This window comes from Myotis yumanensis, unplaced genomic scaffold (genome assembly GCF_028538775.1).
Source record: "Myotis yumanensis isolate MYYU_CA2020_CCGP unplaced genomic scaffold, mMyoYum1.0.hap1 SCAF_14, whole genome shotgun sequence".
NCBI lineage: Eukaryota > Metazoa > Chordata > Mammalia > Chiroptera > Vespertilionidae > Myotis > Myotis yumanensis.
Window position 1 is genome coordinate 24771775 of NW_027223765.1, and position 22737 is coordinate 24794511.

General features: G+C 36.9%; 1 protein-coding gene and 1 non-coding gene across 7 annotated transcripts in view; both read left to right on the top strand.

Moving 5' to 3' along the window:
• ATP2C1 (ATPase secretory pathway Ca2+ transporting 1) overlaps window positions 1-22737 on the top strand; it is a 124354-nt gene that overhangs the window by 64690 nt on the left and 36927 nt on the right. For all 6 annotated transcript variants that reach the window (XM_070433385.1, XM_070433384.1, XM_070433387.1 and 3 more), the window contains 10 exons: window positions 2583-2738; window positions 3487-3555; window positions 4747-4822; window positions 6424-6490; window positions 9834-9958; window positions 11808-11905; window positions 14142-14237; window positions 14594-14683; window positions 16910-17014; window positions 21365-21521. In XM_070433385.1, coding sequence (XP_070289486.1) covers window positions 2583-2738; window positions 3487-3555; window positions 4747-4822; window positions 6424-6490; window positions 9834-9958; window positions 11808-11905; window positions 14142-14237; window positions 14594-14683; window positions 16910-17014; window positions 21365-21521 — 1039 coding nt within the window. The remainder of the gene's footprint in view (window positions 1-2582; window positions 2739-3486; window positions 3556-4746; window positions 4823-6423; window positions 6491-9833; window positions 9959-11807; window positions 11906-14141; window positions 14238-14593; window positions 14684-16909; window positions 17015-21364; window positions 21522-22737) is intronic.
• LOC138992828 (U4 spliceosomal RNA) lies at window positions 5032-5172 on the top strand. The gene has a single exon (XR_011468158.1). It is a non-coding gene; the product is annotated as a U4 spliceosomal RNA (small nuclear RNA).

A 22737-nucleotide genomic window follows, 5' to 3' on the forward strand; every position in this document is an offset into this window, starting at 1 on the left:
GCAAGGGGGGCATTTGGGGGTGACCAGGCCGGCAGGGAGGGGCAGTGAGGGGTGACCAGGCTGGCGGCGGGGGGGGGGGGGGGGGGGCAGTTAGGGGCAATCAGGCTGGCAGGCAGAGGCGGTTAGGGGGTGATCAAGCTGGCAGGGGGTGGGCAGTTAGGAGCCAGCGGTCCCGGTTTGTGAGAGGGATGTCCCAGATTGGAGAGGGTGCAGGCTGGGTTGAGGGGACCCCCCCGTCCCCCAATGTACGAATTTCATGCACCGGGCCTCTAGTTAACTATAATGAAAAGCAATCACTTTGTCTTTCAGGAAACCTTTGTGACTGACATTTACTTTCTGCCTAATGTTTTATAGGAATAATCCTGAAGTTTTTCAACCGTTTTTATTCTGTAGGTGAATATTCAGATTGTGAATTATATATGCATTTCTATTTTTCTTTATATTCTGACTTTTAAGCTGCATTGTATCTTATTCACATCAGAGTGCCTAAGGAAGAATGAAGAGAAAGTGAAATATAGTCAGTTTTTCTATTCATTAACTCCTGAAGGTTTAATGTTTAATCCAGCAATTTTCAACCGTTATGCCATAAGAATTTTTAAAACATGCAATATCTATTTAGTCAGGGGTACTGACCTCACTTCCCTTATATTGTCAAATTAAAAAACGACAACAACCAACACAACAATAGCTGTCTGGTGTGAATGAATCAAAATTATACCTATTTTTTTTTGTCAGGCAAAAATGTAATATTTTTTGATGTGCCATAGAATTTTAGTAATTAGTTTACTAGAATGTGCGGAGATGAAAAAGGTTGGTTTAAACTTGTGGCTAGAAGGTATGGAACTGGCTGGTTCTTTGATTTCATTTTATCCTACCTTTCTCTCATGAATGAAATGAATGTGACTGTTCTATCCTCTCAGATTAATTAAATTGTGACCTTGTTAAACTGTAATAGGCTGCCAAATTTATTAAGTACCACTCTTCTTTGAAATGAATTCCTTTCCTTCAGAACTGCTTCCTGTGAAAACTCTAATCACCATTAAGAGAAAATAACTTGTAACTTAGAAAATATTCTTGTTCAACAGACAGTTGAGATCTATGCAGTTTGCTAAGTTGGTTGTATGATTTAGACAAATTTTATTGATAATATATTCTTGGTCATTTGAGTTTTAAGAATTTATAATTATATAGAAAAAAAAGATAAGGATCCAAAGCCCCTGGTTCCTCCCCATCAATTTGTACACTCGATAAGACTGATTGCTTTTGTGCTAAAAATGATATGCCTTTTTTTGTCTTCAGGAAAATCTGATTTGAACAAAAATTCTCACTCTCACATGGTTATTACACTGCTAAGGCTGACACTTATGAGCTAGGTTACTGTTGGAGCCAATAAATCCATGCATTTCTTCTCTTTTTAAAAAGTCATTATTTTTATACTCCTTGTTCCTATAGATAACCACCTAATATTAGTATTTATTCATATTTAAGATTTACATTTAAAGTAAAAAGTCTTCAGTGGGAAAGCACAAATTTTACCTTCCTCAGAGGAGTTCAATAGATGTATACATGTTTTGTTTGCTTTTAAATATTAGCACGTCTCTTTCCTAATTAAGAGCTCAGAAAATTAACATGAAGTTCTGATTTTTGTAACAAGCATTAAAGAGGAGATTGTTCAATAAAATAACCTTTTTGTTTGACTTTTTTAAGTCACAGAAATATATAACTTTAAAAATATATCTTTGCTTAATGTCTTCTAGAAGTAGTTCTAAAACTGGGGAGGAGAAATAATATGCAAATTGATCTGCTAAGTAATTGAAAGAAACTGGACTTAATCTGTCAACATTTGGTTTTCATGTCAATAGCTTACTATCTATGTGATATTGAGTGATTACTTAATCTTTCAAAGTGTCTATAAAATAGGGATAATAATAACAATAATAGTACTTGCCTTATTGGAATTGTTAGTAGCTAAGAAATTGTTAGTAGATTGAACCGCGTCCAGCACGGCCCGTGGTGAACCTGAGGAGGGGCGGTGAAGGATTAAAGAAAACAGACAAGAGAATATAGTTGGGGCCAGGCAGGTCACCGCACCTAGATGAGGACACAGTGATACCAGGAAGAATTTCATGAAAACTGAGCTCAAATGATGAAATTATTTCTTTCTCAGTACCTTTTATACCTTTTATTCATATTTCTCATTCTGTTGTGGTTGGTTTTAATCTGCCAAACACATTTTCAGAACTTTAGGGCATGGCAAAATTAGGAAATAATATTTTATCATGAGAGTTGAGTTTTCACTAAAGATTAAGTCTCTGCTAAGTGTCTCTTTTTCTCTAGTTATATTTTGAAATTTAGATTAGTCTTGTCTCATGATACAGCATTCTACTTTGCATGTCGGATTTTGTTGACAACTTAATTTATATATATGGTTGTACTTATTCTAGATATGATAAAAGACTAGGATAATTAATAGAAAAGGGGATATTTGATGGAGAAGTGAGGGTTACAAACTCTCGAGATGTTAAATGTAGCACAGATAGTCTTCATCCTTGAATGTAATGGAATACTTTATGTTCCCCAAGTCTGTGGATCTTTCCATTGATGAGTCCAGCTTGACAGGAGAGACAACACCTTGCTCTAAGTTGACAGCTCCTCAGCTGGCTGCGACTAATGGAGATCTTGCATCAAGAAGTAACATTGCCTTCATGGGAACACTGGTCAGATGTGGCAAAGCAAAGGTAATTTTTTTCTTGATTTGAAAATAGCGATTCCTTTTTATTTTCAACCATTTTTTCATTTCTTTTTTGCTAATTTTATGTGAATCTTTAAAAAATGTGAGACAGAAACAACAGAATTAAACCTAACCCTTGGCAGCTATTTGGGAGGCTGAGGAGAAGCCCCTGAGGTATAATATCTGTCCACAGTTCTGCCATTATCTAATGCATCCTTTAAAGGCATAGTCCTCAATAGTCCTCAGCACTTGTTCTTTTTTTTTTTTTTTTTTTTAAGATAGAAATAGTGGCTCATAGATATGTTCATTTCTGGTTAAATATAATTTGAGCATATTTGATAGGGTACTGGCTGCATACTATTCTCCTAATGATTGATTACAAATATTTTGTTTCTGGAGTCCAATATTTCACAGATGTAAAAGGCATCATTCAGTAGCCTTTGAGGGGACAAAGATATCCTACTTTAAATGTCTCTGTTGAGTATAAGATTCAAATTTCAGTAATATTAATATAAAAAATGGGCTTCAAAATTGAGTCAAAAGTAAATTTAATGAAAATTTTTTTCAAGGTTTGTATCACAAGGTATAAATAAATACTAATGATCTCTAGTAACATTTGTTAAAGAATCCTTGGATATGTATGTCATATCTTTACTGCAGGCAAGACTTTGGAAAAATGGGATGAAGGTTTTATTGTTATTGTTGAGGGAGGATTCCATCTGAATGTAAATATATTTTCCTGTTTTTTCCCTTAGGGTGTTGTCATTGGAACAGGAGAAAATTCTGAATTTGGAGAAGTTTTTAAAATGATGCAAGCAGAAGAAGTGAGTACTTAGTTTGTTAATGATGCATTCGTTTCAAATCTGACATTCTCCATTATAAGTAAAGAAAAAAGAATATTGGTAGATTATTTTATGTATTATTGACAGTAAAATTTTATTCAGAATATCACTCAGTTGTCTATGCTTAAAAACATAATTGGAAAGCCTGTGATTGGAAGGGCTTAAATTGGCATTGTTTATATTCTAAAATATTTTTATACTTATTTTTTGTTTATAGGATAAAAAGATTTATAGCTTATTTATAGGGCGAAGTCTTTTGGAAATGAATGTTATCATATTACCTTTTTTAAAAAATAATAGTTTACTGATTTTTAGAGAGAGAAAGGGAGAGGGAGAGAGAGGAACATCGATGTGAGAGTGCAACATTGATCAGCTGCCTCCTGTACCCCCTCCACCCTCTCCTACCTGGAATAGAGCCTGCAACCTGGGCATGTGCTCTTGACCGGAAATAGAACTGGCAACCAACTGAACCACACCAGCCAGAGCGATCATATTAATTTTAAAGATTACTAAATAGTATATTTGTACTTCAGAACATGTCTTCTACCAAAATTCCCAACTTTACATAATTCCAAGTAATGGGAAAAAAGTTTCCAAAGTAAAATAATCTGGGAGATATTCTTGCTTAAGGATTTTGAAGATTAGTTCTTTTATTTAAAGTACTTTCTTATATATAAAAAAGAAGTTGCCTTCTACAAATATATTCTCCCTAGGTCATGTGGATTTCCCAGGTAACATGCCAAGACTCTAGTGTTCATGATGCAGTGTATAAACCATTCTAAGAAGCTTGGCAGTGAAAAGACCACTAGAGAAGGGCATTAGCAGATCAAGGAACCAACAGAGTAGAAAGATTTGGGTTACAAGCATGTTTGTGGATACAGAAAGGAGAAAGATGGGAAATGTAAGGGGGAGTGATGGTAATGAAGTCCTGGAGAAGCTGATTGGAAGAATAGGTTTTTCCTCCAAAGAGAGGCATAGAGGGGGGCCATGGACCTTTTCAGTTAAACAGATATTTCAGTTTCCTCAGTGAAGGGGGTCATATTTACCTTAAGGGAGAGTTGTATGTATTAAGCACTAGCATGGGTATGTCAATCACTTAACAAAGTCCATGGCACCTAGGGTATCTCACTAAGTTTAGCTAATTGTAGTTACACACTTTTCCAATTTGTCAAGGCACCGAAAACCCCTCTGCAGAAGAGCATGGACCTCCTAGGAAAACAACTTTCCTTTTACTCCTTTGGTATAATAGGTAAGAGAAGAGTGAGTATGTATCTCATATATTTACTTAGGTTTTTATTTTTTTTTAGTATGAAGGGGTAGTTTACTTACATGCATCCATACATACATTTATTCATTTAATTAATTTACTAATCTTTAGTTTTATTACTACTTTTTAAAAATTACAAAACTATCCCTTAGCATTGTTCTTTTCTACAAAGATAAAACAGAACTCTGTTTAGTTTTGTGCAGTGGGAGTATCGTAGCCAGTGAAGTTTATTTGAGGCGCGATTATTGCTAATTGAAAAAAAAAAAAACACCCACAAAAAAAACAACAACAACCAGAACTCTTTTAATTCCTATAATTAAAGAGCATTTTTGTAAACAGTATTTTTTTGTCTTCAATAAAATGTGATAGTATTGAATTATGGACTACTTTTTTTATTTCACTTATTCTGTCATAAACATCTTGTCATTAAAACAAATTTAAAATTTGTATAGTATTCCATTGTGCATTCTTGCCATCTTTGTTGTCATTAACTTAAAGGGGAATAAAAGACTTTTCATTATTTTATTTCAGAATTCAATATTAGAATAACTGAACACTTTGTCATATGTGTATTGGTCCATTTTTATGACCTGCCAGTCTATTTCTTTGGCCCTTCTTTTGTTGTGGCTTGAGTCTCAGATTGGTAACAGCTCTTTGTATAATTAGGATATCAGTTCTTTTTTATTTTAATGTTATGAAAATTATTCTCCAGTTTTACACACACACACACACACATACAGGAATATATACACATACATATATGGTATAATTCATTGACCATAATTTATTTTTGTTAGGAGAATATTTGGGATAGGATCTTAGAAGGTCATGATCTAGAACATTATTTTGCAGTTCTAGAAAGATGAAGATAAACTTGTTTAAATACTTATATTGATCTAGAATACAATCTCAAAGTTGCTTTATTAAAACTCTGATTATACTGTATTTTTCCTCATAAAAACCGTAGTGCACCCTTTGCACCCCTTTTTTTCAAAGACAAAGGTTAAAGCAGAGAATATGAAATCAGTTGTTTCACTTATGTCAGTTGATTTTTTATTTTTAAATACCATAAAAGTAGTAATTTTTAAATATTAAAGCAGTTTTAGATGTCTTAGATAAGATACATCATTCTTTGAGCCAAGTCCTAAATACTTCTTTGTTTGTAATACAAGGTTAATACGGAATGTATGCATATTGAGTTACCAGAAGTAAAGTTTCTGGGTTGCAAAGCTGATAATAAGTAGAAGACCTATATGTCTTATGTGACCTTTTCCCCCTTCATTATGAAAGTACTGGTACTATTTTTTTATACTGGGAGTTCGCAGATATTATGCTTTAAGGGATAGGTACTAGCAATGGCAACAAAAGGTAAAATGTGTGTACAGTATTTGTGTGCATGTGTGCATCACAGCATTAACTTTAATCTCTCCTGCTTACTACATTTTTGTAGAGTCTTGTAATCACTTCCTAGTATACTTTCCCCTTTAATATCAAGGAATATTTTGCTGCCCTCAGTTTCTATCCCTTCTATGCCTAAGTCATTTTATATAAAATAGAAAAATTGCTGTTTGATTCTGTTGCAGGTATCATCATGTTGGTTGGCTGGTTACTAGGAAAAGATATCCTGGAAATGTTTACTATTAGTGTAAGGTAAGTTCTAATGGTTATAAATGGAAGTCTCTTTTGCTCTTCTCATTTCTCTGGTAGGTATAGCATGTGTTCCATTGTGGAGGTATTATATGAGCACATACTGTATAGTACCTCTACTTAAATAATTCAGAATTCATATATTGAAATGAATTAAAACCAACATATATGACAGTGGAGAAAACCTATATTAGATGTCTGGTATTATCAACCCATTATTGCATTTTTATATGTAAATAGAGTTAAGGATTGACAAATAAAAACTAGCAGCATGAAAAAGAAGGACCACAATATAGAAACTGAATAATTAATTTTAATGCAAAAATGAAAAAAAAATTAAGAAATAGAAGAACAATTAAAAGTAAACAGCATTTTTACTTCCAGAGATTTGTGAGGAAACTGCATTCATGATAGATTACTATAGAAAAGTATACAGAACAAAAAAAGAACTTTTAGAAATTAAGATTATGATTGCTGAAATTAAAATTTCAATTTAAGGGGTATAATATACAGTTGAAAGGTCCCCCCAAAAAGTAGAGTAAAAATTCCAAAACAGAAATGAGATAAAAGTGTCAAAGAGAATAATTCAATAACTACCATATTTAACTAATAGAAGTTTCAAAAAGAGGTAAGAAGAAATTATATAAGAAATGATGCATTAACATTTTCTCAATCTGAGGTGAGACATGAATCTTTATAGTTGGGAAGGATTCTCCAAATGCTCAGCAGGATGAAAAAAACTCTCAACTAAATTCAGTCATTGTGAAACAAAAGAAAAAAACAAGTCAGGTCATCTACGAAGGAAGTCTAATTAGACAGGTATCAGACTTCAAATTAGCAACTGCCGTTCCCATCACAGGGTCTTTTTAGGCTCTACTAAACATTTCTACTCATAAGACTTTTATAGATCTCATCTGGTACCTGTGCCCAGTTATGTGCCCTGACCTGGAATCAAACACAGCCAGGCAGCTTCAGGCATCCCTCTTCTGAGAGAGTCCTTGCAACAGTTTGTGCAGTTCAGCTTAGGTGCAAAAAATGAGATGATCTTCTGAGTGCGGGAACTACACTGGGTTAAAATGCTCCATATTCCACAGGAGCCAATATCTCTGGAAACACATTTTTCATTGTGCCTGCAAGAAACACGTCTAGTTAGTTATGAGTCACTACTCTCAGGAAACCCAACCTATGGCTTCCTGTTAAATAATTATAATTCTTCCAGTCCATAGACAGTTTATCAGTCAGGAGGTGTTGCCTAACAATATAGTTGACATGCTACCTTTTATCAGGTCACTAGGAGAACAGAGCTAGAGATTTAATGAATACAGAAGGGGGAAAGAATTTTATTAATCCTTCACTCACAGCAACATTGGATTACATTTGAAGACGACGGGCAGTACTCTGAAAGTATGGGGGGAGATGATTTTAAGTCTAAATCTAGTCCTGGCTAAAGTATCAATCCAGTTAATTATAAATAGATAGGCAGGTAATCAGAAAATTTATTCCGTACCTATCCTTGTATGAATTACGGAAAAACAAGGGTGAAAGAAAGGAAGATGATGATGTGTGTGGTGTAAAGTAAGTGAAACTCGCCTTGGCATCTAAAGAAAATAAATGTAGGAAATAATAGTTTAAGAATTAGAGAAAAATCAATGGATTAAGGCTCTGGCTGGGTAGCTCAGTTTGTTAGCGGTTATTCATAACAGTTGATGAGCAGTTAGTTGCATCTAAAGGACATTGCTCTGCCCAGCTGGTGTGGCTCAGTGCTATGAACCAGGAGGTCACAGTTCGATTCTCAGTAAGGGCACATACCCGGGTTGTAAACTTGATCCCCTGTGTGGGGCATGCAGGAGGGAGGCAGCCAATCAGTGATTCTCTCTCATCGATATTTCTATCTCTCTCTCCCTCTTCCTTTCTGAAATCAATAAAAATGTATTTAAAAAATAAAGGACATTGCCCATTTCAGATATACATATACCTTCAAATTGAGGAATATAGTTAATATTCAAGTGAAAATTTTCACAATCCATTTTCTTCATATTATTTATAAAATGATTTAAATATAAAAGCATGTAAAGGTCCATTGGATCTGGATTGTAAATGATGATGCCTAGTTTTCCTGATATATGAGGGTTAATGAAAGCATAAGAAAAGAGAATTCTATTTGAACTTGAAATAATTCAAAAGAGAGAAGGAAGTATTAATGATAACACATATTTCTTGATTCTTCAGTGTACACTGTTAAGGCAGTGGTATTGCGAGTGTTATTCATTGACTTTTAATTTTATAATCAACCTATAAATAAAGCATGAAAAGTTAATTATGGTTATAGAACTGATTGCTAATGATATCAAGTTAGGTCATATAAAAAAAGTAAGTATAGAAATTGGGAAGTAGAAACACAGGAGAGAACAGTGTTAGAATGAGGAATAGAAATGTATATTTCCTTATCTGTATTGGAGTCAAGAGATAACACTTGAAATGGAATAAATAGAGATTAGATTATTTTTATATTATAAGGGAAACAATGAAGTGATTAATATTTTTGTTATGATAAAATACACATACCCTAAATTTACTGCTTTAAATTGTACAGTGCAGTTAAATATATTCATAATGTTGTGCAACCATTACCACTATTGTCAGAATTTTTTTATCACCCCAAAAGAAAACTCTGTTCATTAAACAATCATCCCCATTCTTGTCTCCCTTGCCCTTGGCAACCACTAAACTGCTTTATATGTATATGGATTTGCTAATTCTTGATATTTCATATAAATGGAAACATGTGTCCTTTTGTGTCTGGCTTCTTTCACTTAACATGATGTTTTTAAGGTTAATCCATGTTGAGCATGTATCAGTAATTCATTTCTTTTTATGGATGAATAATACTCCATTGTATGGATATACCACAGTTTCTCATTCATCAGTTGATGGACATTTGGGCTGTTTTCACCCTTTGGCTGTTGTGAATAGTGTTGCTGTGAACATTCATGGACAAGTTTTTTCTGAACATCTGTTATTGTTATCTATATTTGTAGATGAGGAAACTAAACTACAGAGCCGGAGAAATAATAGCTCAGGGCCACACAGGTAAAAATTGGTTAAGCTAGGGGTACAAACCTAAGCAATCTGATGTCAGAACTTATATTCTTTAACCACTGCTTAACCTGACAACTAGTAGGTGTCCAGTAAATGTTCACTTTCCCTTTCTTGTGAGGCCATTTTTGGGTATTAACAGTATTAATTTTGCATTTTTTAGCCACTCTTTTAAGTAACAGACAATTGAAATTATTGTTGTGGTTACTATTTAACTTAAACTTTAATACTATATATACGTTGGTTACAGTTTGGCTGTAGCAGCAATTCCTGAAGGTCTTCCCATTGTGGTCACAGTGACTCTAGCCCTTGGTGTTATGAGAATGGTGAAGAAAAGGGCCATTGTGAAAAAACTGCCTATAGTTGAAACTCTGAGTAAGTCTGTGGAAAGAGCTTGCTTATACAATGATGTGTTAGTTTACACTAAGAGTAAATTATCTTTGGGTTTTATAATTTTTGTCTTAGAGGTTTGCATTGTGGTGTTTGACTTGTGGCAATGTGAGTATGGTTTTAGCAACCAAAAAGTAATTAAAAATGCATATCCTTCAGGACAGGTAACTGTCAGAAATTTTTCTGCATCATGAAATGTTCTGTTTCTTAAATCATGCTTTTAAAAAATCTGTATAACAGATGAAACCTTGGAGTAAAATAACTAGAATTTTTTGGCAGCTCAAGAAAGATAATTGATAGTTATAGATCCTAAAAGGTCATACTTAAGTAGAATTCATTGATACAAATTACATTGCTATGATACAACTTTATATGTGATTGGAAAACTGTGATAACTTTATATATGCTGTGAAACTTTTTTTTTAAATTTGGGAATCCAAGATTGTTGAATTTAAATTCTAGTTTGCATTTTATTATTGAAAAGGTAAAATACCTTCAAATACTGATTTAAAAAATTATATGGGTTTATATTTAGGCACCCTTAAAACTTTCTAGAAAAATCTATAATAATAAAAGTAATATGCTAATTAGACCGACGACCTTCCAGACAAAGCTGGGACTATGAAGGAAGCCTGGGTCCTGGGTGCCTGCTGGAGGCAGGAGGGAGGCCTGGGTCCTGGGTGCCTGCTGGTGGCCAGAGGGAAGCCTGGGTCCTGGGTGCCTGCTGGCGGCTGGAGAAAAGCCCGGGTCCCGGGTGCCGGAGGGGAGCCATGCTGGCAGCTGGGGGAAGGAAGGCCTACTCTTGCACGAATTTTGTGCATTGGGCCTCTAAGTGTATTATATAAACCTAGAGACTCAGTGTACAAAATTCATGCACAGCCCAGCCTGCACCCTCTTGTAGTCCAGGACCCCTTGGGGGATGTCTGACTGCCTAAATCAGCAGTCAGACATCCCCCTGAGGCCAGGCTCATGGCTGGTGAGTGCAGAGGCGGTGGCGGGAGCCTCTCCCGCCCTGTGGCAGCACTAAGGAGCAGCGAGCTGAGCAGTAAAGAGCAGCGAGCAGGCGGGTGGTAAGGAGCGAGGGGTCCTGGTCTGCTAGAGGGATGTCCTCCTGCCGGCTTATACTCCTTATTGCTCGGCTCACTGCAGAGAGGAAGGGAGAGGGATAGAGAGTTAGAAACATCAATGTGAGAGAAACATTGATCAGCTGCCTCCTCACACTTCCCACTGGGGATGTGCCTGCAACCAAGGTACATGCCCTTGACCGGAATCGAACCTGGGACCCTTGAGTCCACAGGATGACGCTGTATCCACTGCACCAAACCGGTTAGTGCTCGCTGCTTCTTAGCGCTGCCACAGAGGCAGGAGAAGCTCCCGCCACTGCTGCTGCGCTCGCCAGCCGCCAGCCGCGAGCCGCGAGCCCAGCTTCTGACTGAGCGGAGCTCCCCCTGTGGGAGCACACTGACCACCAGGGGGCAGCTTCTGCGTTGAGCAACTGACCGGTCATTCTGGTCGTTCTGCTGTAACGGTCGCTTAGGCTTTTATTATGTAGATTATTATATAAAGCTAATATTGAATAGCATTATGAAATTCAACCGTAAGTATATAAGAAAAATTTTCAACATTTATCAGTATCTAATTTTTAATTTTAATTTCAGAAACTACCTTACAATGAAGCAAATATGATGAGAGTCAACAGTCTAAAATTATCAATGAGCTTGATTTGTACAAAATTCAGAGAAGCAGGGCAGGCTCCCACAATCTTTGATTTGTTGTCAATGTGACCTTGTATTTCTCCTTGACTTTTGGTGACCTGTAATGGTTTATTCTTTAGGCTGCTGTAATGTCATTTGCTCAGATAAAACTGGAACACTGACGAAGAATGAAATGACTGTTACTCACATATTTACTTCAGATGGTCTGCATGCTGAGGTACTCTATAGATTCTTTTAACAACAGTATTTCTTTGTTAAGAAACTTGGTATTTAACATTGTTAACTGTTCCAGAGTCTTACATTCAAGTTGGCTGTACTTTAGTCAGCAGCATAACTTTCTCCTCCCCATGTGATTCTACCAAGTCTTAATCTTACTCCACTTACACAGTCCAATAACTTTTAATCCTGCTTGACACCTCTCTTTTAATCACCTTTACATCCATTCATCACCAAACTTTTGATGTCCTTGCTCTATGTGCAGCTTGAGGGATTTTTAGAACCAAACTTTGAGTAGTCACTCTGTAAATTAAGATGCTTCAGCAGCTTTCCCTTGTGACCAAGATCCTGAAGTGTGGTCTCTCAAGGCCCTTCTTGTTATGACCATTATTTCTGTCTTTAATCTTATATGTTCCCCTTTGCTTTCTGTGTATCAAACACACTGATTTTATGGTTCTTTTAGTGGGACAAAGTTACTGCTATATTAGAACCTTTGCTGCTGTTCTCACTGCTTAGGACTGTCTAATACCTCCTCATCTTTTGCACCTTAGTTTCATCCCCACTTCTTCAGAAAAGCTGACCAACCAGAAATAGCCCTATGTTACATGTTTTTTAAAATAAAACTTCATACCTTCTAACCCTTAGGCCAGGTAAAATTTTTTGTCGCTGTTCCTATTGTACTATAAGTTGTAATAGTGTAAGAACTGTGTTACCCAGCACAGGACCTGACTCATAGCAGTAAATACTTGTTGAAAGAATAACTGAATAGATGAATTACATTATCTTAGAAATATATTGGCTGTCTTTTAAGTGCACATCAGTGTATGTGCAATGGTTACTTTTGAAGCTGGGTGAGGACAATTTTCAGTCTCACCTATTCGTGGCAGGAATATTTCTGTCTGGAATGTTCATTAACACTACTTATGATGGCTACAGTATTTTAAAATGCATTAACAACCAATTCATCGAGCAAAGTAAGCATTAGACAAATTGACATAACTTGTCCATTTTACATAGGCCTTAAAATGAAACTATTGATATTTAGGGTTTTAGATTTTGTTAAGGATACTCAATGCTATATTATTAAATGTACCTTTTCTAGATGACTCAGAGGGGTCATTGGGGTTACATGTGCTTATGTGGTCCAGGTATGGAAGGTAGAGGATTTAAGTTTCTCTTTTGTTTTAAGCCCATAATTTCATATGTCAAGCATTAACCATGTGTAATTTCTCTCTAAACTGTCTTATTTTTATTGTGAAATTTAACTTTTGTTTGGCTTTGTTTGTTCTAGCCATATCGTATAAGTATATGGCTTGTCTCAATCTCTGATTTTTAAAACTGGTGTGTAATATGCTGTTACAGTAGTTTGGAAGTGCTAGGATAAATCACTTAATATCTCTGAGCCTGCGTATTTGCAAAAAGAATTCTGCTTTTGTCTACATTATGTTTGTGATGAATGTTAGATTTGGAAATGGACTTGAATTCTTTGTATGTCGTAGTATGTTATTAATATAACTAGAGGCCTGGTGCATGAGATTCGTGCACTTGTTTGGGAGGGGAGTCCCTCAGCCCGGCCTGCGCCCTCTCGCAGTCTGGGAGCCCTTGAGGGATGTCCAACTGCTGGCAGTCGGACATCCTTAGTGCTACTGTGGAGGCCAGAGAGGCTCCTGCCACTGCCGCTGTACTCGCCAGCTGTGAGCCTGGCTTCTGGCTGAGCAGCACTCCTCCTGTGAGAGCACACTGACCACTGGAGGGGAGCTCCTGTGTTGAGCGTCTGCCACCTGGTGGTCAGTGCATGTCATAGCGACCGGTCGTTCTGCCGTTCAGTCGAGTTGCATATTAGCCTTTTATTATATAGGATGTTTTATAAATTTAAGCTCACTTACATATAGTGATTTTCATGTTTTGTAGTATACTATACATAGAAACAATAAGATTATATTGATTATATTAACGGTCATATTGTTTTTTTTATGATATACTATACATTATTGTAATTAACTATTATACTTAATTATTAGTATTATTAACTAAAGGTTCATCATTGTGGCAAAAATGGGAATTTATAGTTCATTAACTAAATGTTTTTTTAGACTAATTTACATGCTTTTTATGTATACATGCTAAGTGTCATGATGTATAAAATGAAATGAATATAACTCATCATAGATTTTGTTTTTCATAGGTATTGTCACTGTCTACTGATTATATTATTGACCCTACTTTATGTTCCCCAGGTTACTGGAGTTGGCTACAATTCATTTGGAGAAGTGATTGTCGATGGTGATGTTGTTCATGGATTCTGTAACCCAGCTGTTAGCAGAATTGTTGAGGTAAACATTTATTCCCTGAGAAAGTGACTTTCTTTTTGTTGTTGTTGTTAATCCTCAGCGTAGGATATTTTTTCAGTTAATTTTTAGAGTGAAAAGGGTAGGGGGAGAGAGGGAGAGAAACATTGATGTGAGAGAGACACATAGATTGGTTGCCACCCATATGCACCCCAACCAGGGGCAGGGGATCACATCTGCAACCCAGGTATGTGCCCTTGATCAGGAATCCAACCCATGACCCTCTGGTGGGTAGGCTGACACTCTACCATTGAGCAACACTGGTCTGGGCAGAAGATGACTTTATTTATAATGACTTAGGACACAGTGATGGGTTCATAGTTTATGTGTATTTCTCTTAGGCGGGCTGTGTGTGCAATGATGCTGTAATTAGAAATGACACTCTAATGGGGAGGCCAACAGAAGGAGCCTTAATTGCTCTTGCAATGAAGGTATGTATCTAATCTCTCTTCTTTGTCATATAAAATACCACCCTTACGAGAGAATGTGAGGCCATCAGTTTCAGTATTACTGGTTTTAGGTACATTGTTTTTACTGCCTTTTGGGAACCAGTTTTAGTCTTCCTGGAAATACAAAGCATAGAGCTTTTTCAGTATAATTTTATCCCTTAAATGCAAGAAACAGTGATGGATTTCTTTTAATTAAATGTTTCTGTTGTCTGGTTAGAGTGTTTTTGTGAAAAACTCTGTGTGTGTTATTGCTGATAAACACTGACTTTCAAATGAGTTAAGGACAACACTCTAGTATTTCCATGTAAAATTACTAAGGATATCATGAGAAATCAGCTTTTTCTAGTTGATCCTTTCCCTTCATTATTTTTTTAAAATATATTTTTATTGATTTTTTTTTTTTTTTTTTTAGAGAGAGAGGAAGGACAAAAGATAGAAAGATAGAAACATCATTGAGAGAGAAACATCATCAATCAGCTGCCTCCTGCACACCCCCTATTGGGGATTAAGCCCACAACCTGGGCATGTCCCCTAACTGGGAATTGAACCAGTGACCTCTTGGTTCCTGGGTTGACAACCACTGAGCCATACAGGCTGGGCCCCTTCATTATTTCTTAAAATGAGTCCAGAATTAGAATTTGTGTTAGGGAGACAAGGTGCGGTTTCAGTGACTCTTTTATCTATTTTAGTTGATCTCTTCTCCTAAGTCCTACATTTGATTAAATGAGAAATCTAAAAGTCTAATCTGTCACTCCCAAACAAAAATAAAATTTCTACTTTTAAGAGAAATTAGAAAACTTTGAGACTTTGTGAAATAGAATATGCCTCTAAATGAGGTTACTTGAATTGAATCCAAAATTGAAATGTTGGCTATTATAACCCTTAATTTTAGAAAACAAAACAGATATTTTTAGAATATATGTTTCCTTAACAGACAGTTTAGCATTTTGTTATCATTTGTTCTCCTTGTAACTAAAATAACATAGTATATAGCTTTATATAATAAAAGCCTAATATGCAAATTGTCTCCTCAACCGGGAATTTGACTGGGAGTTCGACCTGGGGGCAGGGCCAGCAGTGGCAGGCAGCCAGGGGAAGGGAAGCGCCCCGGCCTGCAGCCAGCAGCCTCTTGGGACCCTACCCGTGCACGAATTTCATGCACTGGGCCTCTAGTAGCTTTATAAAAGACATTCAAAAGTTGAATCTGTTAACAAGATTTACTATGTTATACTTAAACTTTATCTCTTTGAGAGTTAAAGAATATGAAACTAGTTCCATATGGGTGGGGAACTCACATTGTAGGTAGGACATTAATACTGATGTGCTCAGAACAAATAAAAGGCAGACCAAGATAGTAGATAGTTAAGTCCTAAACATAAGAACAGTGCCAATTCAGACTAGGGACCTGGGCTTTGAAGGATAGGAAGGGTTCAGATAGTAGGTAAGCTAGAAAAAGCACAGATAAAGGCATAGAGTAATAAGTAAGCATAGAATGGATTTTTGGCTTGTGAATTGGTTAACCTGGATGAAATGGAAGGAGTTTGAGTAACTCAGGAGATTGTTAAATAGACTATGTGGTCAGTTTCTGGAGGACTTTTGAAAGCCAGGAAGTAGTGTCTCAACATGTTTCAGTAGACAACAAAAAGTCAGCAAAAGCAATGAACTAGGTTTTAGAGTAGTTTAAAAAATATTTTTGAATATTTGAAGGAAAATGCAAAGGGGTATTGGAGGGAAAACAGCTACAAGACATTGGTAGTAGTCAGAATATCAGTGGTAGAGTGAGGGTATAAGGGAGTAGAATGGGAGCAACAGGTAAGATAAGAGTTGAATCCTTAAGGAGTGAAGAATTGAATCTGAAATTTCTATTCATTATAAAAGCAAATGCTCAGAATTGGTTGAGTACCTTTTGCTGTCTCCTGATTCTATCCAGAATTGAGTCAATAGAGGTTTTAATATAGTCAATGTTGAAGACTTAGTCTATGTATAGTCCAGGTATCTAAACACCCAGGCTTTCATGTTGAATATGTTTACTGCTATTCAGAGAAATATGGTATATATAGATGGAATACTGCTGTTCTGTCACTGTTATTTGAAAAATAATCCATGTATCTCTAGCTAGCCTAACTGCAAGTTATGACCCTTGTTCATGTTAAAGGAAAAAATAGTCACATGCTGGTGAGAATTAACTTTCTTTTTGTGCTGTTACAGATGGGTCTTGATGGAGTTCAACAGGATTATATCAGAAAAACTGAATATCCTTTTAGCTCTGAGCAAAAGTGGATGGCTGTTAAGTGTGTACACAGAACACAGCAGGTATCTTTCCATTTTCTATTTAAAGAATACTTATTATATCTTGTTTAACATAGATGATTATTTTTTATTTTTTGTCCACCTTTAGATTTAAATAGTTATTGAGCATAACAAAGACCTGTTGTTTTAAAGTGTGCATATTCGTAGTATATAGTATATTCATCCCTTGCTATTTTAGTGTTCTCTTTGACTTTTTCCCTAGATATATCCAATTTTGCTGTGTGAGCAAACAACTTAAATGAATTAGAGCCTGTTGTCAGTTTCCTAGAGTTTGTGACATTAGATTCTTTCAACGTATATTTTGTCCTGAAGACAGACTACTATGGATCTGCTGTTCTTTCACTGAAGGAATGTCTTTTCTTCAGAATGAAAAAAACCACATTATTTTGTGAATCATATGTGTATAATTCATGATAGTTGATCCAGCTTACAAACTGGAAAAATTACATGCACTGATATTTCAAGCTACTAGCTTGTGCCTGGGTGCTTTAGAAACTTTTACATAGTTGGTGTAATAAGAGTTCTACAATGTACAGTTTATCACTCATTATTGGTATATACCAGCTTAATGCTTAAACTTACTTTGCATATATATATTTGTTATTTTTACATTTACTTTATTAGGAATTAATTGGTTATGTGTTTTCACCTGTGAACAAACATTTTGACACCAATTACACGTACTCTGTAGACAGGAGTGAGTGAGAGCATTTCCTCTCACACAAAATAAGTAGGAAGCATGCTGGTTTTAAAAGAAAGGCCAAGTTGGCCAACCTTGAATTTGTTAAATCTGTCAGGAACTCTGTTCACGAGGGAACAGAAAGATATCTGTCTAATCTTTAAAGGTACTTTTATAAATTCTTGGGAAGCTACATATTTGGAAAGAAAACTATAAAAATAAAATGCCTGATATTTTAAACCTTATAACATAAAGCTTTTAAAAATTGCCTAAGGTAGTTTTCGCCTGATGTTCCTTGACCATCTAGTTATATAGCAAGAATATCCTATATAATAAAAGGCTAATATGCAAATTGTCCCTTCGACCGGGAGTTTGACCAGGGGGTGGGTCCAGCCAGCCAACTGCCCGTGGCCCCTCCCCCTGGCCAGCCCTGCCTTGCCCCTGATTGATCTCCCCACACTGATCAGGGGTGGGGCCGGCCTGCCAACAGCCTGCGGCCCCCCCATCCCAATCCCCCCCACCCCTGGCCGGCTCACCCCAATCGGCCCTGATCGGGCCTGGCTGGCCAGACCCCACCCTTGATCGAATTTGTGCACTGGGCCTCTAGTACATATATATGAGTTTATTTGGAAGGTCTCCTTTTTTTTACATTTTGTATACTGTCACACAGTACTTCAAGATAATGTGGCTTATATAAAGTTTATTGATTTGACTTCAGAGGTATTACATCCAAATTATACATTGAAAGTTGTACACAACAACTTGTACTTAAAAATGTGAGACAGTCAAGGATTGCTAGATATTTGGGAAAAATTGTCAGTATGAAAGACAGATCAAACCAGCAGAGAAAGAGATCTCAGAGAAACAAAGATAATTACAGATGCTGAAGTAAATTTCCAAAGAACGTTTTTACAATTTTGTTATAAAAAACTGACAACAAAATGCTTTAAATAGAAAGTTTTTCAATGAAGTTAAAGAGTCTATCAGATAGTAGAACAAAACATTAAAGAGGTGGACCATATAAAAGATAAGGTATAAAAATCAGAAAATAACTATAGGAGATCCAACATCCACCTGATAGTGGTAACAGGAAGAAAGAACAGAAAATGGGAAGATTTTATCAAATTTTCCAGAGGAAGGACTTCAGCTTTTAAAATAAAATTGCCCATCAGTTGGGGAAGAGATTGTATATCCAGATCCAGGAAAAAGTCCTGATACTGAAAATCTTCCTTCGTAGGTGGAGGGCTGGGAAAGATGCCACTGCAGTCTGATGATTAATGGAGTTTTTTCAAGGGCAACTTACATAGGAGGTGGGTTTTGGGCAGCTAGAAGACAATATGTTTGGCAGGTGCCAAAGAATTATATAGGGTAAAGGAGGGATACCCATGGGTACTAGTATATGAATACTACCAGGTACGGGAAATTACTTTGCATGCTTGACAAGGCCAGGTCAACTGCCTGTTAGAGGAATCAGCACATAGTAGGAGGCAGGGGAGGATTACTGATTTATGTCAGAATGAACATCAATATGATCAGCCAGTCTCTAAGTGGGGTTTGCCGGAAGCAATCTCTCCCAGGTCCAGCTCTTGAGTCAGGTGGCAGTCACATCTTGGAACAGTCTCTCCTCAGGAGTAAACACAAGGCCCATAATCAAGAAACTCGAGGGAGAATTTTAAAAGCTTCAGGCGGTTTTGGGGTGGGAGGCCAGGGTGGGGGAGATCGTATATAAAGGTTTAGGAATTAAAATAGCTTCTTTGGACTTCAAATTCAACACTGGATAGCAGAAGCTGGAAGATAATAAAGGAAAGCCTTCAAATTGAGAGGAAATTTATTCCGAGATGAACTTAAAAATGTGGGGTTGGAGTAAAAATGTTTTCAGACATTCCAAATCTCAAAATGGATATCCCACACATCTTAGAAAGATACTGGTGGATATGTTATTCCGAGATAAGACGATAAACTAAAGAAAAGAAAGATATAGCACACAATGAGTTCTAACCAGGACCGGTGAAAGGAATCCCCGGGATAGAGGTAAAGGGAAGTTTCTGGATGCATCCAGTCATGCAGCAGGCCTAGAAATCAGCCAACTCACATTAGAAAAGGAAAGGAGAACAAGAATCAAGGAGGAAGGTCTTTCTTCAATAATAATATGGGAGTAATAATTTACCTGCTCATTTGATCATGTGAAAAATATCATTTAGCAGGGCTTTATATTACATGGAAGAGTTCCTGAATAATTATTAATAGGTTTAAAGACAACTAAGCAAATAAAAAAGAGGCAGTTATTAACTTTCTAAAAGATAAAACTTGAACAGGAAAATAAATGTTTTATTTATATAGGCTAGGAAACAGCATCGTGCCTTCCTGCTGCCCCCCTACACTCTAATATCTGTTCACTACTTAGTAGCTTTGTCTCCATGTGAGCACACACTGTAATAACGTGCAAAGAAAGAGCATCTTATGCTCTGGTTTCTAAATTTCCATTTGGAAGTGACACAAGTACTGCTCATACTTATTGGTCAAAGCACGTCATACCTGACTTCAAAGTGGGAGAGAGGGTCAGGGGAATACACTCCTACCAAGTGCCTGCACAGAAAGCTGGATGTGTATGAAGTGTTCTAGTGACTACCACTTCGTTCAACAGTGGGGAGTCATAAAATACTTAGAATACTAACAAATTTTGCTTTAATTATATTATAACTAGAGGCCCGGTGCACGAAATTTGTGCAGGGGGTGGGATCCCTCAGCCCGGCCTGCACCCTCTCCAATACAGGACCCCTCGGGGGGATGTCCAACTGCCGGTTTAGGATTGGACATCCCTCTCGAAATCCAGGACCGCTGGCTCCTAACTGCTCCCCTGCTGGCCTGATTGCCCCTAAGTGCCTCTGCCTCGGCCCCTGCCACCGTTTCTCTGTCAGGAAGGAGGACTGGATGACCGGAAGATGTCCGGTCGACCCGGTCTAATTAGCATATTATCCTTTTATTAGTATAGATGATACGGAAAGGAGGAATAGGTAGTGGGGATGGCCAAACTACCACCTATCCCAATAGACAATTATAAAATTGATAAGCAAAAAATACAAACATATTTAAAAACTTGGAGATAAATACCAAGGAAAACATCTATAGAGTTAAAATAGGCTTGCCTCTTAGGGTAGGACTAGAGGTAAGAAGGTTTAGGCAGGGAACTGCAGTTTTTCATTGTAAGCTTTTGTATATTACTTTACTATGAAGAAAAATAGAAGAAAAAGTCTGTGAATACCCATAATTATAAGGTGGTTGTGAGAATTAAATGGGATCATATGTATACATATAATAACAGCCAAGAGAAGAAGGCCTGAGTCATTGCTTGGGCAGATGTTTGCTCTCTTTTCTATTCCTGTTAAGTTGTGAGCCTCTCCTCAAATCTCAGAGTGCCTACTCTGGGGCTTAGTATAGCACTGCTTTCAATGTGTAAGGGTGAAGGTAGGGAGTAGATGCTGTTTGTAGGGTGCAGTAAACCCCCACATATGAACTTCTAATTTTCAGAGTTCAAGTGCCACTCAAAGCCTTAGGCTTGAGTAGCTACCCTGGGGATTATGAGAAATGAATACCACTTGCTTTCGGATTCCAATGGCAGATATGTACAAGTTGAAATTAATTTGAATTTATTTGCTCTGTTCATTTTTTCCTAGGATGGACCAGAGATTTGTTTTATGAAGGGTGCTTATGAACAGGTGATTAAGTATTGTACTACGTACCTTAGCAAAGGACAGAGTTTGACACTCACCCAGCAGCAGAGAGATCGGTCCCAACAAGAGAAGGCACGAATGGGCTCAGCAGGGCTCAGAGGTAAGGTTGCTTCAGCATCATCCCCATGGGTGGAAAGGTAATGCTTTCTGTTCAGTGCAGATAAATTCATGCTTCACACCTGAGCTGTATAGCTCTAGTCCAGGCTTCGTAGAACCCTGCCATTTCTGAAGTGTTATGTTTTACTTGTCTAATTGACCCCCCAAAAATGGAAAAATGGGAATATAGCAAAATATGAAATTTTACAGACCTGCAGTGATGTATGAGTAGGTGATAAAAATTTTATTTTTATAATAGTTTATTGATTGAGAGTCAGGGGAAAAGAGGGGGAGAGAGAGAAAAACATCCAATGTGAGAAGAAATCATCTATTGGCTGTCTCCTGCACACCCCCTGCAGGGGACTGAGCCCACAACCCGGATATGTGTCCTTGTCTGAGAATTGAACCATTAATCTCCCAGTGCATAGGAAGATGCCCAGCCAACCGAGCCATACGGGCCAGGGCAGAAATTTTATTGTAAACAAGTTTTTCTTGTGAGGAAGGAGAGGGATGGAGGTAAAGTGATGTTACTCCTTCTTTATTTCATTAATTTGACAGTCTTATTTGTTAATAGATCTAAAATACTTTCCTAAATATTGAAGTCTTAAGCCTCTAATTTGCTCTTTAAGCTGAGGCGATTGCTTATTGTTCCTCATCTGCTTTATTCCTTTGGCATTTACCAGTGAAGTATAGAAGTGCCCAGATTCTGCTTATGTTTGTGTTGCTGACTAAACATGATGGGGTGAGAGGATCTGCTGTGCACACACACCTCAGGCCACTTCTCTTAGGGACATCGTGTATGATTCAAGAGGCAGGGGTTGGGGCCGTACCTGGTTTTTACCTTCTGAATAGTCATCTGGCTTGTGGCTAATTATATATATATATTTATGAAGTGTCAAGGAAATTGGAAGAGTTGGCTTCTTTAATGTTATTATTTTTACAAAATGAAGTCAAACACTATAATTTCTGGGAGAAAGAAACAAGTTATGTAAAAAATCTTCATACTCATGGTTCACTTAAGCAAGGGCTTTTTGTGGCTATACAACATTTATATAGGTTTATAGGATTTCCTGATTTACATGTTTAGAAAGGTATTCTTGTGGTTTTATCTGAGGGCACAGTTTTGTTATCTTAGCAGCTTACAACAGAGGGTTTCAAAATTGGCTGGGATTTAGAGACACAGAGGAAGTCTTAAAGGTTTGGTATGTGCTTCCTGTTTT